The 14,688-nt window shown below is 46.5% G+C and overlaps 1 protein-coding gene across 11 annotated transcripts in view; it reads right to left on the reverse strand.

Moving 5' to 3' along the window:
• Positions 1 to 14,688, reverse strand: part of STN1 (STN1 subunit of CST complex) — a 1,349,458-nt gene that overhangs the window by 259,745 nt on the left and 1,075,025 nt on the right. The window contains exon 12 of one of the 11 annotated variants that reach the window (XM_069611732.1): positions 6,989 to 7,788. The exons of 9 other annotated variants lie outside the window; for them this stretch is intronic. In XM_069611732.1, coding sequence (XP_069467833.1) covers positions 7,676 to 7,788 — 113 coding nt within the window. In that variant the 3' untranslated portion in view covers positions 6,989 to 7,675. Of the gene's footprint in view, positions 1 to 6,988; positions 7,789 to 14,688 lie in introns of those variants that run through there. One more of the 11 variants, XM_069611731.1, reaches the window with a different exon arrangement.

The raw sequence follows: 14,688 nt of genomic DNA on the forward strand, positions 1-14,688 counted from the left end.
TCGACGCCCTCGACGCCTCAGGCGTCGATGTCTTCCTCGAAGACATCACAGGTGCACACGGTCTCGAACGCGTCGAGGACCGGGACCTGGAACGGGTACGTCGAGAACGAGTCCCCTTGTCTGAACGGGACCTCTCCCGTGACTCGTGCCGACCACTCTTGCGAGCGGTGTCTCTCGACCTCTCACGGCTGACCCCACTCGGGGGCGCGGACGGCTTAGTACCCTGCGACTCGAGAATCGCCAGCATTTTCTTCCCGAAGGAAGCCCATTCCTCCGGCGTTGCACGGCTTGTGGGGTAAGCGACGTGCCGGTCAGAGTCCTCAGAAGAGGACCTGGAAGACGACCGCTGTCGGCGCTTCTGAGAATGCCTCGAAGAGGCCGAGGAGTGGCGAGACCGACTCCTAGAAGGAGACCCACAAGACTTCCGACGACAACGCCGAGAGTCACCTCTCGAATCATCCGTCGAAAGCCCCGCAGACTTCGACTTCCGGGGCTTGGACACCCGACCTACCGACAACTTCTTCTTACGTTCCCGTAAGGCTTTGGACGTGAGCGACTGGCAGTCGATACAGTCATCCGTGTCGTGGGCCTCCCCGAGGCACCAGAGGCAGGCGTTGTGCGAGTCCGTCACCGACATCTTGGACCCATACTCCCCGCAGTTCTTGAAGCCCAGACGCGGGGTCGAAGACGAAGTAGAAGACATCTTCTTACGAAGGATTTTCACACAAAAACGAACAGGTTCGAAAAACCGAGAAGAACAGAACTCCAAAGAGTCGAGGCGTAACCGAGATTCACGAAGCAACACGTTCGCGGAAAAAACGGAACTGAGGCTATGGGCATCGTGCATCCTACTTATCACATCGGATGACGTCGGAGGAGGTCCTCGACGACGGCGCATCGACGCAGGACGCAGACACCGAAAAAAGTTTCCGAAGCAACACAGCTGTGGTGATTACCTGTCATAGATATGGAATACGTCGGAGGACCAATCCCCTCGAAATGTAAGCAATGCAGTACATAAACAATACAATAGTAACCCAACAAGGCAAAACACAGGTAGTCCAAGGAACCCGAGAGTAAGAGGAATGCAGACAATGCAATGGAAAGACAATACAGTAGTGAAATGCAAAACAGTGGACTGAACAGTACAGTGGTCACAGGATGTGAGGGCGTGGGATGCACTGGATGCGGCTCAGGGGAGCCTGAAGAGGAAGAAGAGGAGGGAAAGGGTATGGGGAGCAACACTTAGAAGGATGCGCAAGGCCGGAGAAGCAAGGACAAGTTTCTAGGAGAGCGGGGATAGTAGTGTGGGAGCAGCAGTGGGATAAGTTGCACGGGGAGCAACGCAGATAGGTAACACATGGGAGCAGCGCTGAAAGGTTGCGCAGGCCGGACGAGCGAGGTCAGGTAATGGGGGATGCAGGCAGACTGGTCCTCAGTTCCGAGGGAACGCGCGTGGCACAGAAAGGCAGGGGGAGCGTGGCCTAGGTTGCGAAGGGAAGGGCGCAGGAACAATTGTGAGGGGGAACAACGCGTGTGCAAGAGGAAGAATGGAACTTATGCTTACAGGCAGGGGGTTGCGTAGAGTCTAGCAAGCTACTCACCCTCACCACAACTTCTTACATTGTGGCCGCAGATGGAGGGTGAAGTCAACCGCGCTCACAATCTGCGCCACAACCCCATCGCCGGCAAACACCTGCATCGCTCAACACTGCAGCCTTGTCCTGTGAGGACTTTGCAGAAGAGGGTCCGATCCTCGGTTCTTAAAGGCTCGCAGGAATTAGGGAAAATGCTGGTGCATGGTAAATTTACTTCATGTACAGAGCTCTGGAGAGTTGGCAAATCCTTGCCCTTCCTGCTGGTGTTGGCCAGGGAAACATGCAGAGCCGAGGAGCATTCATTGTAATGCGTCTAGCTGGAGATCAGGTGTGATTGATTTGATTAGGATTGAGTGGGATTTGATTTGGGGACTAGCAGCATAACAATTAGGTAGTGCAGGCACATAATGTTGAGAAAGGCCTTTTTTGAAACTATCTGCATGAAATGTGTTTTGCAGGAGCAATGCTGGCATCTGTTTTGAGGCCAACCTAATGACTCTCTTTGGACACAAAACGAATAAAGGGGCACGGACCTCATGTTCTGATTTGGGCAGAGCCTGCTGGAAAGTGGGTCAATGCTGGCATACATTGTTGAGAGACATTCGGTTTTTCCTTTGAGTACATCCAGCATCAAAATGTTCATGTGACCTGGCATCTTTTAGTGCAGATTCTACATTGTTACTCACTTTTGCTGAACATTTTGATGTCAAATGCACGATTTCCACCAATTATTGTAACCATTTGTTAAGTAGAAGAACCGTCCAAACCTTACTGTTCAGGCGTGTCCGCTAGGTTGAATTCGGGGGAAATGTTTCCACGCCTATATATAGTCAGTCCCCTGATCCGGCGCGAGTCACCTCAATTCTCGTTTGTAATTCGCCCCGTACCCAACCAAAACAACCCGCTGTAGGGCGCCACTAATTAATAAGCTTACGTCTCCCTTTCTCTACATCGTTTGGATATTTTAAGGTGGGGAAAATGCACCGCGATATTTTGAAAGGAACAAACCATGCTACTAATCGCCTGTCAAAGGCACATGCATTTCATCCCATACGTAACAGCTTTTTTAAGTGCAGTAAAGCAGATGGCCACTATGGGGCGCTCTAAATCTGCGCATGTTCCATTACGGCCAGCTCTTGCTCTCTTCGTAGCTGTTGCATATCCAGCAAGTCGCCTTGTTACCAAAACGAGTCACTCGTTTATTTTTCCATGCGCGTCTTTAGTTTACTCTTTAGATGCATTTCAGCACTCTGTGACATAAAAATAGATTCGAGGAAAAATGCAAATAAATGACCGCTATACATTAATAAACAAACATTTATAGATTCGTAAACTCGGAGAATTACATTTGCATTGCACTGTAAAGATACCGAGTTTGCTCAGCAAGCTTAGTTCGCACACTTGCCATCTGCTTTGGCTCTAATGAACAAAAGTGTTAGCTACGCTAATCTACGGTTATTTTTATGCGATTTAGTTAGATAAGTATATACTACAACGTGTGGTTTACCGCGACAAGGAGGGCTCTTGGTCGTTATTTGGATGAAAACCGCGAGGCAAGGAATTGATTGGGGGCGGAGTGGGGAGGGGTCAAAAGTGCACAGCTGGCTTTGCTGGAGAGCCGGAAATAATGTGCAACCCTCTGTGGTAGGCCTAACTATGTAAGGGGATACAGCAGGCTTATTTTTTTGACACCCTAAAAAAATGTGAAAATGAAGCGATAGAGGGACATTGTGAAATGTACTTCTAAATATATTGTTCCATTTCTTTATTTTCTGAGAATATCCTGTGATATTTCATAAGAACATAATGAAAATAAAACTGTTTGTTAGATGAAACCACTTAAGAATGACATTGTAGTTTCGCTTCTCGAATACCATGTACCATGCAAACTTTGTGTCATGCTGTATCAGAACTACAATGACAAAAATGAAACGCAGTCATTAGAGGAATAATACTTTATATTGCAGCGTAAGAAACTGCCAATTTATATGTCAAGTTGGCACCCACTTCCCATTCACCTTTTTGTCTAAAATTTCAAGCTTAATTGCTTTTTTCATGATGCAAATTAGGCAATGGCTGCAATGTTTTTCTTTCAGTTGGTTTGGTAATTTTGTTCTAGATGTATACAAATAAACGAGCATGAAGTTGTCAGCATCTGTTATGCTGTGTTTGCTCTCTAACGTTTAGGGAGGAAATTAGTAGATAATGGCTGCACCTTATTCTTAAACTCTTCTGGACCAGAGGGCCATACATCACGATGTGAAGGGCCGCATGTTGTGCACCCTTGCCCTAGACTAGACTAACTAGCCCATCCAAAGGGACTTTACCCGATACCCCGCACAACCTTCCCCGAAGCTCCGCCTCAGACCTTGTGCTAATCGAGGGCGGGGTTCATTATGCTGCTTTCTTTCCGGGGCTTGGCACAGAAGAGGGCAATTATGTGGGCCTAAATCCTGCATCATGTTCCCAAGCTCCTCTCCAATCGTACAGCTGCGGACAGCACGGCGGGTGTTTGAATTTCAATTTTAGATTTATAACTTGCCACAGACAGATGAAACTGCATCAAGGCACGAAAATCAGAGCCAGCCGACAGTAGGTGGATGAGAAACAGACACTGTAGTATTCATCGGGAGGCATACTAACAAAACAACCACGTTTTAATCGCCTTGCAGAATTGAATAAAGGTGTCCAAGTCTGATATATTGGGGCAAGGCATTTCATAATCTGGGGGCTGCAAAGGTATTACCAGGAACCTTTTGAGCAAAGAGATCTTGATGGAAAGTATTTGTACATTTTCTTCTGTAGATACAAAGGTGTCAGATTGTGTAAGTATTTAAACATCAAGTATAAGAATTTGAATTCAATCCCTCTATTCACAGGAAGTCAGTGTTGGGAACGGTGCAGGACAGAAATTGTTTTTTTTTTTTTTTACTCCCTGCGCCGACTATATCAGCAATAAACTCAGGTTTTATTGATGGAGAGCTGCATAAAAGCCGCAGTTTGAAGAAAGCATTCACTACTTGGTTAATCTGAGTGTGCAGACCCTTATGCTGTCAGTAGCGATGAAGGACCTCATTATGAGTTCAGCAGTAAGAATGGTGATAATTCCGCCAGGCGAAATTACCATTGCTGCTGAGCATCTCGGTGGAATTTCTGCCGAACCATGAGTACGTGTGGGGTGCATCACCCATGAGCGGTATCATTAATTCTGCCAGAGGAATTACTACCGAAAAACAGATCATCAATGCTAATTCCACCAATGTTATGCAGAATTGCTGTATATTGACGTAATTACCCAACGATAATTCCGCCAGTGGAATAAACGCCGAACAGGAAGTCGTCATGATGCGAATGGGAAGTTCTACGGCAGCCATATTGAAAAACTCAATCCACAGTAAATCACCATTAAGTGTGCTTGTGGGCCAGACAACAGCGAAACATCCCAGCAGCGGAAGAACACCACATGGGCTCAAATCAGGGACAAGGGGGTGGCCGCAGGACATGCCCCACGGGACAGTGAAGACACGCAGAAGAGGTGGAATGACTTTAAAGTCTGAGTCTGCACTCTCATCTCAAACCACCGTCAGGAGACGGCAGCCACTGGTTGAGAAACAGTTGCCCCGCTGCAGCTGACACCCTAGGAGTAGACAGTGAGCAGCATCCTCCACATGGCAGGCCTGGAGGGTGTGGGTTCGGCAAAGATCAGAGCTAGCAGCCAGGAAGATCCCGGTGAGTACATGAGTGAATAATGGGGCCCATTGCACAACATCATCAATAGCATGTTGAGATACATATACGTCCATGCATCCAGCTGAGAGTAACCCAGACAACGCACAAGCAATCACTGTGACACCACAAGAAAGTACATCAGGAGTCATGGAAGGTGTGAACCACATTAAATGCTCACTAAGTAGAACGAAGCAGCCATGATGTAGGACATATACAACTACCACGGACCAGCAAGAATCATGGGCAGTCTCCCAATCAGATGTCACATCGCCACCACCCCTTTACAGCATGCCAAGCACTCATTTACAGACACATCAGCCAAACTGCTGGCACAAACGTAACATATGGCACTTAACACCACTAGATGTGTGGCTCAAACTTACAACTAGTGCAACTAGTGCAACAGGCCAGAAGCTGCAATGCATCCATGAAGATTGTGTCCGACCTTATGTTACAATCATACCGCCATAGCTAGCAGGGCACCCATTAGCTGATAGTACAACAGGATATGCAAGCAGCATTGGGCCTACCCTACATGAGCACACAAGACCTTGCACAACTGTGAAGCAAATGACACCAAAGTCCAAGCAAGGCACACATTCCTAAATGTCCATATGCACACACAACCATAAAGCCAGTAAACCACCATACTGTCGGCCACATGAAGTAGTCCCCCATGGAGCCGTAGCACCTTATGACCCCATAGAACACGGACACTACATGAGAGCACACCCTAATAAAGTCCATCAAGATATTGATGCACTATTTTCTGTTTTCCAACAGGCACACAAGAGACCAAAGACACCCAAGAACCCACTGAAGGCAGAAGCACCTCTGGCACACCTGCCTCATGAAGTGGCAAAAAGGGCACAGGAAATGCTGCAACCAGGATGGGGAGTGCCCATAAGACCCCAAAAATACCCCTGTCCAAGGGCACTGCTGCTGTCACCTCCGAGGGCACAGACACACCTGCCCCAGTTGTGCCGTCAACTCCAGCCATTACGGAGAATTCAGGACCTCCCACCACTGCTGGGGAGTCTGTGGATCAAAAGTGCCTAAAACATGCAGGCACAGGACTAGGCCATTGCACCCGCTGACAATGTGGCACAGGAGTCTGCCACCACTGGCTCAACCTCTGCAGCTTCCCCTGCGAGACAGAAGTAATTGAATTCATCCCCCCTGCCCAATATATCGATGATGCAGTCCTCCCCCTCCCTCTTGTCATCGTGCCATGCCCTCCGTTATCACTGTCTCGAGGACACACATTCCCAAAGTCAGGATGACGAGGAGCAAGCAGGCCGAGCATCTGACAATGAGGGAAGGTGTTACCACATCGGTCTCCCGGGCCAATGGAGGAACACACCCTAAATGCCATCTGGGAAAGGCTCACCGAGATTGAACAGCGCCAGGAGGCAATGCAGCAGGTAGCCCAGGAGCATCTGGGACACTCCCAGGCAATGTGTGAGGCAGTGCTGGGTGCCTCAAGGTGGGTGTCACTTCCCTGGACTGTGTGTGACGCTGTGCATCAGAATCCAATGCCAGCAACATCCTAATGAGTCAAAGGGTACAGGAGTTGGCTGAGCACCTGTCTGCCTCACATGAGACAATGGGGAGGGCCATCACCCTTACGATGCAGCACCTCCAGGGCAGTGTACCTGCAAGTTCTATGTCGGCCACCCCTACTTAGGGGATCAGTGGCAAGCACGCCACCAAGGCACTCCCAGCACCGCAAAGTCGTGCAACCATGCATACAAGGAAAAGGGACAAAGGGAGGAGCTGGTGGACACGTTAATGGGACAGAATGGATATCACAAGGGTGTGGGGAGGGGTATGGTGTTGGTGATGAGGGTGTGGGGAGGGGGAAGGTGTTGGGGATGAGGGTGTGGTGAGGGAGATGATGTTGGGGATGAGGGTTTGGGGAGGGTCATATTTTTGGGGATTAGGTGCACAGTTGTACAAAAAATCACTTAACTACAGACATTTGATCCAGTGGTAATTTCATTAGAGTGATTAATGTGAATACAGTTGAAGTTAAATGTACAGTGACAGGTGCCTATATGTGCTTTCAGAAATAGTGGCCAATTATGTCCTGCTGGACAATGAGTCCTTCCCTCAATTTCTCACGTCTATTGTGATGAACCCTGTCGTCACCTGCATCTTCTATACCATCTGAGATACGGCGTGCAAGGTCCTCATCTGGAGACAGGAGTATATTCCTGCATATGCACATGTTGTGCAGCATAGTCCAAGAGAAAACCATCTTAGTACTTTTCCATGAGTGCACATTAGTGCGCCACCTGTCTGGTGGAGGCACCTGAACCTTCCCCCTTGAGTAGTCCAAATGTGCATTATATGCATGTCCCGGTCCTTATGTGTGCCTCATTGTAGCACGTCTCTTGCGGTGTACCAGGGTTCCTCACCGGTGTCAACAACCAAGGTAGCCATCGATAGCCTGAGTCACCTACAGCAGGTAGGGAGAAGAACGTTTAGTATTACAATTGTTACCCCGACTTTAATTTGAACACTATTAAGTTGGCCAAATCCCATACACCCTGTTATTCTGTAAATGTGAGGGCAATCATAGGCTTTGACGCAGAGTTTTCCTTTTGACTGACAGACTTAGACTTCACTTAGTTTACCTTTTGTTAGGGAACATTCCCACCTTAGAGTTAGGGCAAATTAGGTATTTTCCCATCCTGACCACTGAAATAAAGGTTGTTGAAAATCTATATACCTGTATGTGTCATCTCTTGATACCATGCCTGTCTCACACCAGGTAATTTTTTGTGAGCCCCGGCACCTACTGTCTCAGACTCAGTTTGATTATGTTGTGCTATTTGGGAAACTTTGAAGTGTCAGGCAATCATAGTCACACTACAAGCAACAACAAGGTGCACTTGCCAGGGTCTCGGCCACCTGGTCCAGCTCATTGTTATTTTTGAGCCTGATGACCTGCCTGGGTAGGGCACTGCTAGTTATCCATTCTCATGGATAACAATGAGTTGGAAGCTGCCAATGCTGGGTGCTCATGTTGACCATTCCCACAAACACCAGTCAGCCACTATGACATTGGTGCAGCTCCACTACCGTAACAATCATCAGCACAAGCACTGCAGTGTGGGATGATAACAAGACCGTCATCAGCCAGCAGAATAACACAGGGACAAGCTTAAGCATAGCTCTCAACCTTTTGTGAACATAGACCAGGAGAAAACCAGCAATTGTATTTTTGGCAAGTGAGAGCCCATTGAAGTGTATGGGCGAATAAGGTGCTTGGCAAATTAGTGAAATGATAACATGACAGGTGACACCTGCCCAAAGGTGTGTGAGTTTAGAGGTATTGCTTAAGGGCACTGCCAATGAGGAGTGCCTATCATGAGTGCTAACTTATACAAGATCTTGTTGCAGTGTTTGACAGTCAAGTTCATCAGTTCAGTAATGATTTCTCCTGCATTTGTTAATCTACAAAAGGAGACAAGCAGGTTTGATCTACGCTCTGTGGATATATGGCCAACATATTCCACTTGCCACCTACAGTATCAGAGCAAAATGTTCACAATGATATGTTCAAAGTAGTACCTAAACATTGCTCTTATTTCAAGACACAACTAGGATGTTATTTTATGTTCTGTTGATTGGTATCTGTAAATCACACATTGCAGGAATTTGCCTCTTCTCCCCCAGGGAGAGCCCTCCCACCCCCCGTGAGGCTAGGGAGGTAAGCTTGCTCCATAATACCCACAGTATCCTTTGCAATGCCCTCCCTAGGGGTAGAGGCAAGTGGGACCTCAGTGGGAGAGACTCTCCCAGTGGGTATAAGGACTCCCGTTCATGTGATGTGAGGCACTCCCTAAAGCATCTCCTAACTCTATCTCTTCGACCATACCCAAGGACTTGTACGTAGAAGGAACAAATATGTGGTATTGTGAAACAGAAACTGTGACTATCCCTTTAAATGTAGAATTTTATTTAACTGGGACGAAGATCTTGGATAACGAAGACTAAGGGACTCAAGAGGTCGAGAGAGAGAGAGCAAGAGAGGCAAAGGTATGCCGGGGAAGGCCCACGGCTACATCACCCATGCAAGAGGAGGAGTCTGGGGACTCCGAGAAGCCTGCAAGTTCCTAACTGGCTGTCAAGGTGATGGGAGCACAGCATCCTATCAACTGGAAGGAGAGAGGAGGAGCAAGCCGTGGCGTGGCCACAGAGAGCCAGTGGTGGACCGGAGGTCTTAGTAATCACGCAGAGACCAATACACGGCTGAGACCATGCAACAAACCGGTACCTGCGGTATTGAAAAGCGATCCGGCAGGAAGTTACAGAGAACAAATGTTTCGAAGAGGAAATGGGTTCAGACGAGCAAAAGAGAAAAGCCAAGCCGAGCGAAATGAAAACCCAGTGACGTTATCCCAGAGACAATCAGGTAAAGGGGAAAACGGAGACCCGGGTAGTAAACGGGAAATCTTTCTGGGAGCGTTCATACTCGTCCCTGTCAGGATAACTGTAAGGTTACAGTAAGAATAAGAGAAGTGAATGAAAACCATTATACAAACATTCATACTCGTCCCAGTAAATATAATGAGAATATACCAGTGAGAGAAGGGAATGAGAATGATTATAAGAATATTCATATTCATCTCAGGCAGATAACCAGCAATTAGCCTGGAGAATTAGAGAAGTAAAAGAAGATTGTTACCAGAGTACTCCTACTCGTCCAAAGTCGAGATAACGAGAATACAATAGTGAGAATAAGAGAAGTAACAGAGAATCGTTATGGAACAATTCCTACTCGTCTCAGTAAAGACAATGGGAGTATATTCCAAAAAGATAAAGTATTGGAGGCTAATCATTATAAGAGTAATCATACTAGTCGCAGTTAAAGTGAGGAAAACATAATTATCAAAGAGATGGAACTTGTGAAAGAAAGTCCTGAGAATAAGTGTAAAGAAATGTATATCTTAAAAGATATTAGTACAGAACCAAGGGAACCACATGTTGAAGGGAACCACATGTTGAAAAGGACCCAAAAGTGTATTGAAGAGTTAAAAGAACTGCGTGAACTGATTAAAGATGTCAAAGAACTTTTTGAAAATCATGAAGTAGTTGTGGGGCACTTGAATTGGTACATCACTGCGCTTGATCTCGGACCTTGATAAAATACCCTGCTGCTGGTGATGGGGCTCCAATGAGAAAGTGCCCTTCTTTCTCCAAATGGTGTGTAGCGAAAAGAAGAAAATGAAAGGATTAAAGCCAATTTGTTGGTGCTATATTTATTACGAGAAGTCAGCCGACACGCGTTTGACCTCAGGGTTTTTTCTTAAGGCTGTGATTCATACAGTGACACAGTACCATGTGTATGTGCATAGATTTTGATTCCCAAATTGTTGTGAAAATAAGGAGGTGCATCATGTGTGGTGACAGGTGAGCATAATATAGGTGAACAAGTTACTTTCTTACCTGGTAACATTCTTTCAATGGGATGTTCCGACGACGTATTCCATATCTATGACAGTGATCACCACAGCTGTGCTGCTTCGGAAAATTCTCTGCTTCTGCATCGATAGGCTGTCCTTGAGGGCATCCATCGAGCCACGTCACCGGATGTTATAAGTAGGATGCACGACACCCGTAGCCTCAGTTGTAGTTTTTTCCCCAGAACGTGTGGCACCAATCTTCTGCCAGTATGACCACAGAAAGCCGTGCAGAAATGTATGCTGCAATCGCATAAGAAATTCTGTAGCGGGGCAGGCTGGGATGGTACGATATGGACTATGTCGTCGGAACATCCCATTGAAAGAACATTACCAGGTAAGAAAGTAACTTATTCTTCGAGGGGATTGGTTCCTCCGACGTATTCCATATCTATGATGGACTCCCAAAGCAGTACCAACGTATTGTTAGTCTGGAAAACAAAACCCCTAACCATCGTCTTGCCCTCCCCTGGGCAAGCATGCTCCGGTCTCAGACAATCTTTGACAATCCCCTGGGGGGTGTGGATCCCTACACCCCCCTGCTCTCGTATCTCAGGACCTATGTGCACTGTGTTACTCCTAACCTACTTCTAACAACATACACCTATCTTACTACTGTGGACACAAATCACAAGACACAAAGAAAACACACATTCAATTATAACAATGGAATACATTTATTTATGCTAATACCAAAGCATAATTCAAACAATGCTAAAACTCTAGCCATTATCGAATTTGCACCTTTTATGCTTCTGGTGCAAATCTACCATGCAATAACCATAAGCCTTTCAGGTTCCTAATGCAAGCCTGTGATGCAAGTCTGATTCTAATGCAGTCTAATGCAAGCGTCAAACATCCAGCAATCCTCTCCTCTACGCAGAATCAAACCTCTCCAATCCAATCCGCACCATGCTTCACACTCACCCTCTTGAAACAATCCCTGTCTGATCTCCCATTTCCCAAACTCAAAGCTCCCTGTGAGTGTCTGACCAACAACTAGATGGTGTCACATTCTAATCATGGGCGTAATTCTGGGGGGCGGGGGGAGAGTGGGACAAGGATGCCCGTCCCCCAACCTCCATGGCACACCGTTCTATCCCCATGCATTTGGCTCGGGCACCTCCCCTTCAGATGCCATGTCTTTCCCAAACCCATCAACAAAGTTACCCCACTAAATATAATCAATCAGTTTGTCTAGCCATGAACCATACTTCCCATTTGCTTGTGCATCTCTGTCTCCAGCTCTGTCTTTGTCAAGCCAGGTCTCTCCTCTTCCTGCTACTCTCTTCAGTCAGTCAGCCAGCAGTGGCAGCCTCTTAAGGTCTGGTCACACGACTGCTTCTGCCAAGCTCTGACAAGCTCTCTGCCCCAAAGCCATTGGATTCTGCTGCACCAAGACATCTCTCCCTCATTCTCAGGATTCCATCCAAAACTCCATCAGCAACTAGCTTGAATGAACTCCATCAGTTTCTAACTGCATCGTCCAACAGACTCTCAGCAACCAGCAAGGACTATGGCCAACTCCTTCACAGCAACTCCCTCGAACTAGCCACTCTCCTTTCTCTCCAGCTCTGGTTATACTTTCCAATGACGCACTTATTTCTATGGTTACTATAAACATTCTCTAAGCTAAGAATGTCTATTCTCTTTGTGTCAGCATTAACAATGCCTGCCAGTCTGTGTTTGCGTGTATTTTCACTGCATGTTCTGTGTCAAAGAGTGTCAAAGTGACATTGGACATCATATCTCTTTCATGGCAATCGGTCTGTGGTCCCTGTAAAACACCATCCAATTCCATCAATTTCCCCATTCACTTCACTGTTGGCATCACAAAATGTTCTCTCTGTCCCCGTGTTCAAAGCATCTCATTGCCTGCAAAGGCTTCTCTCTCCTCTCTACCCACTCCATGTCGCGCTCCCTCCCACCTTTGTCTCCGTGAACACCAGCTCAAGCTGATGCTGATAAGCCTCCTTCGCTCTGTCTGCCTGCCGAGCAACTGTTTACAAATTCCTTCTTTCAGTGTTAACCAAAACATCTTCGCGCTGAGCCCAGTGCAAACAACTTCTGTGTGTCTCCATCAGAAATGGCTCATAGGCCTCGTGATAAATGCTTCCTAGCGTTTACTCTACTCCTTCTCGCAATGCAAGCGCTAATATAATGCAAACTCATTCTAAGTGCACACTCAACATACATGCATATGTGTCAAACATATCTCTAAATGTGTAACTATAAAGCATAGCAATGAGTCATTCTAAATGGCTCTACACAGCATTTAAAATATGACAGTGTGTCATTTCCAGGCCTACTTCATTCTCCCTCATAGCAAACAATACTTCTCTCTCAGCCTAAGCGCTACAATGCAAACATATAATTCTAAAAGCATCTCTTTCTGTCGTATATGACAATATCATAACTAGCAAACCCTTCATACAACAGGGCCTATTTCTCTCTTCAAATGCATAACATGTCAATGGCTAATGCATAAAGTGGCAGTCTAATATGTGGATTAAATAATTGATGCTACTTCTTCATGTACTACTCAGAACTGGATGCAATAATGGATAACTAACCATGATGCAATCATGCCTAGAGGAATAATACTGGGTAACAATAAGTAATGATTCTCCATCAATGGGTAATAATGGGTAGTGGTTCTGTAACAAAGAGTACTGATTCTCTCTTATGATTCTTTATTGATTCTAATGATGAGTCTAAAGATAACAATTCCAGGCTCCTCATTTTATCAGGGGGGAAAAGAATTTAGACATTTAGAATGCCCAATTAAATTGCAGAATAAAGGACCGCCTTGCCAAAGGCCAGATCTTGCCCATGGATAGAATCCAAGGAGTAGTGTTTGACAAAAGTATGGACAGAGACCCATGTGGCTGCTTCACAAATGTTAAGAATGGGAACACCCCTCTGCAGGGCAGTAGAGGAACCCACACCTCTAGTAGAATGGGCCCATAAGCCTACCAGAGGGTCCTTACCCGCCAAGCGGTAACATTCAGAAATTGTCAAGATAATCCATCTAGACAGTGTCTGCTTAGTAACAGCTTTTCCCAAACACCTTCCAGCATATCCTACAAAGAGTTGATCGTCCACTCTGACCCGGGACATGAGGGAGATGTAGAAACCTAAAGCTCTCCTAGGATCCAACCTATTGGGCCTCTCCTCTTCCTTACCAGGATGCGGAAGAGGATAGAACGCCGGAAGAACAACCTTCTGGCTTAAATGAAATTCCGACACAACTTTCGGAAGAAAAGAGAGACGAACCCTAAGGACAACCCTGTCCTTATGGAATACCGTGAAGGGTGGCTTAACGGAAAATGCCTGCAACTCACTCACTCTGCAAGCGGAAGTGACCACAACTAAAAACACAGTTTTCAAGGTTAGCAGTCTCAAAGGACAAGAATGTAAAGGCTCAAACGGAGCTCCCATTAGGAATTTTAGAACCAGGTTCAAATCCCAACCGGGCACCTGGAAAGGTGACGGGGGAACACATTAGTGAGCCCTTTGAGAAACTGAGAAATCAAAGGAATCTTAAAATAAAAACACTCCTCAGACAAGCATTTAAATATGGACAGCGCCGCCAGATAACCTTTAATGGTCATTTGCAGGCCCTTGTGGGCTAACGAAAGCAAAAAAGACAGAACCACATGAATGGCACATCAAAAAGGATCCACATTCTTAACCCTGCACCAGTCGCAGAACTTTCTAGAAACGGTACAGGGACTTTGTTGCGGGCCTTCTGGCCGAAAGCGACACCTCCATCATGTCTTCAGGGAGGTCCCAATCCTTATACCTCAACCTTTCAGAAGCCAAGCATGAAGGTTTCAGGGACTTGACCTCTGGATGGAGAACCTGACCCCCCTCACGTGAGAGCAGAT

Source organism: Ambystoma mexicanum, chromosome 8 (genome assembly GCF_040938575.1).
Source record: "Ambystoma mexicanum isolate Mex_15411 chromosome 8, UKY_AmexF1_1, whole genome shotgun sequence".
In the NCBI taxonomy this organism is placed as follows: domain Eukaryota; kingdom Metazoa; phylum Chordata; class Amphibia; order Caudata; family Ambystomatidae; genus Ambystoma; species Ambystoma mexicanum.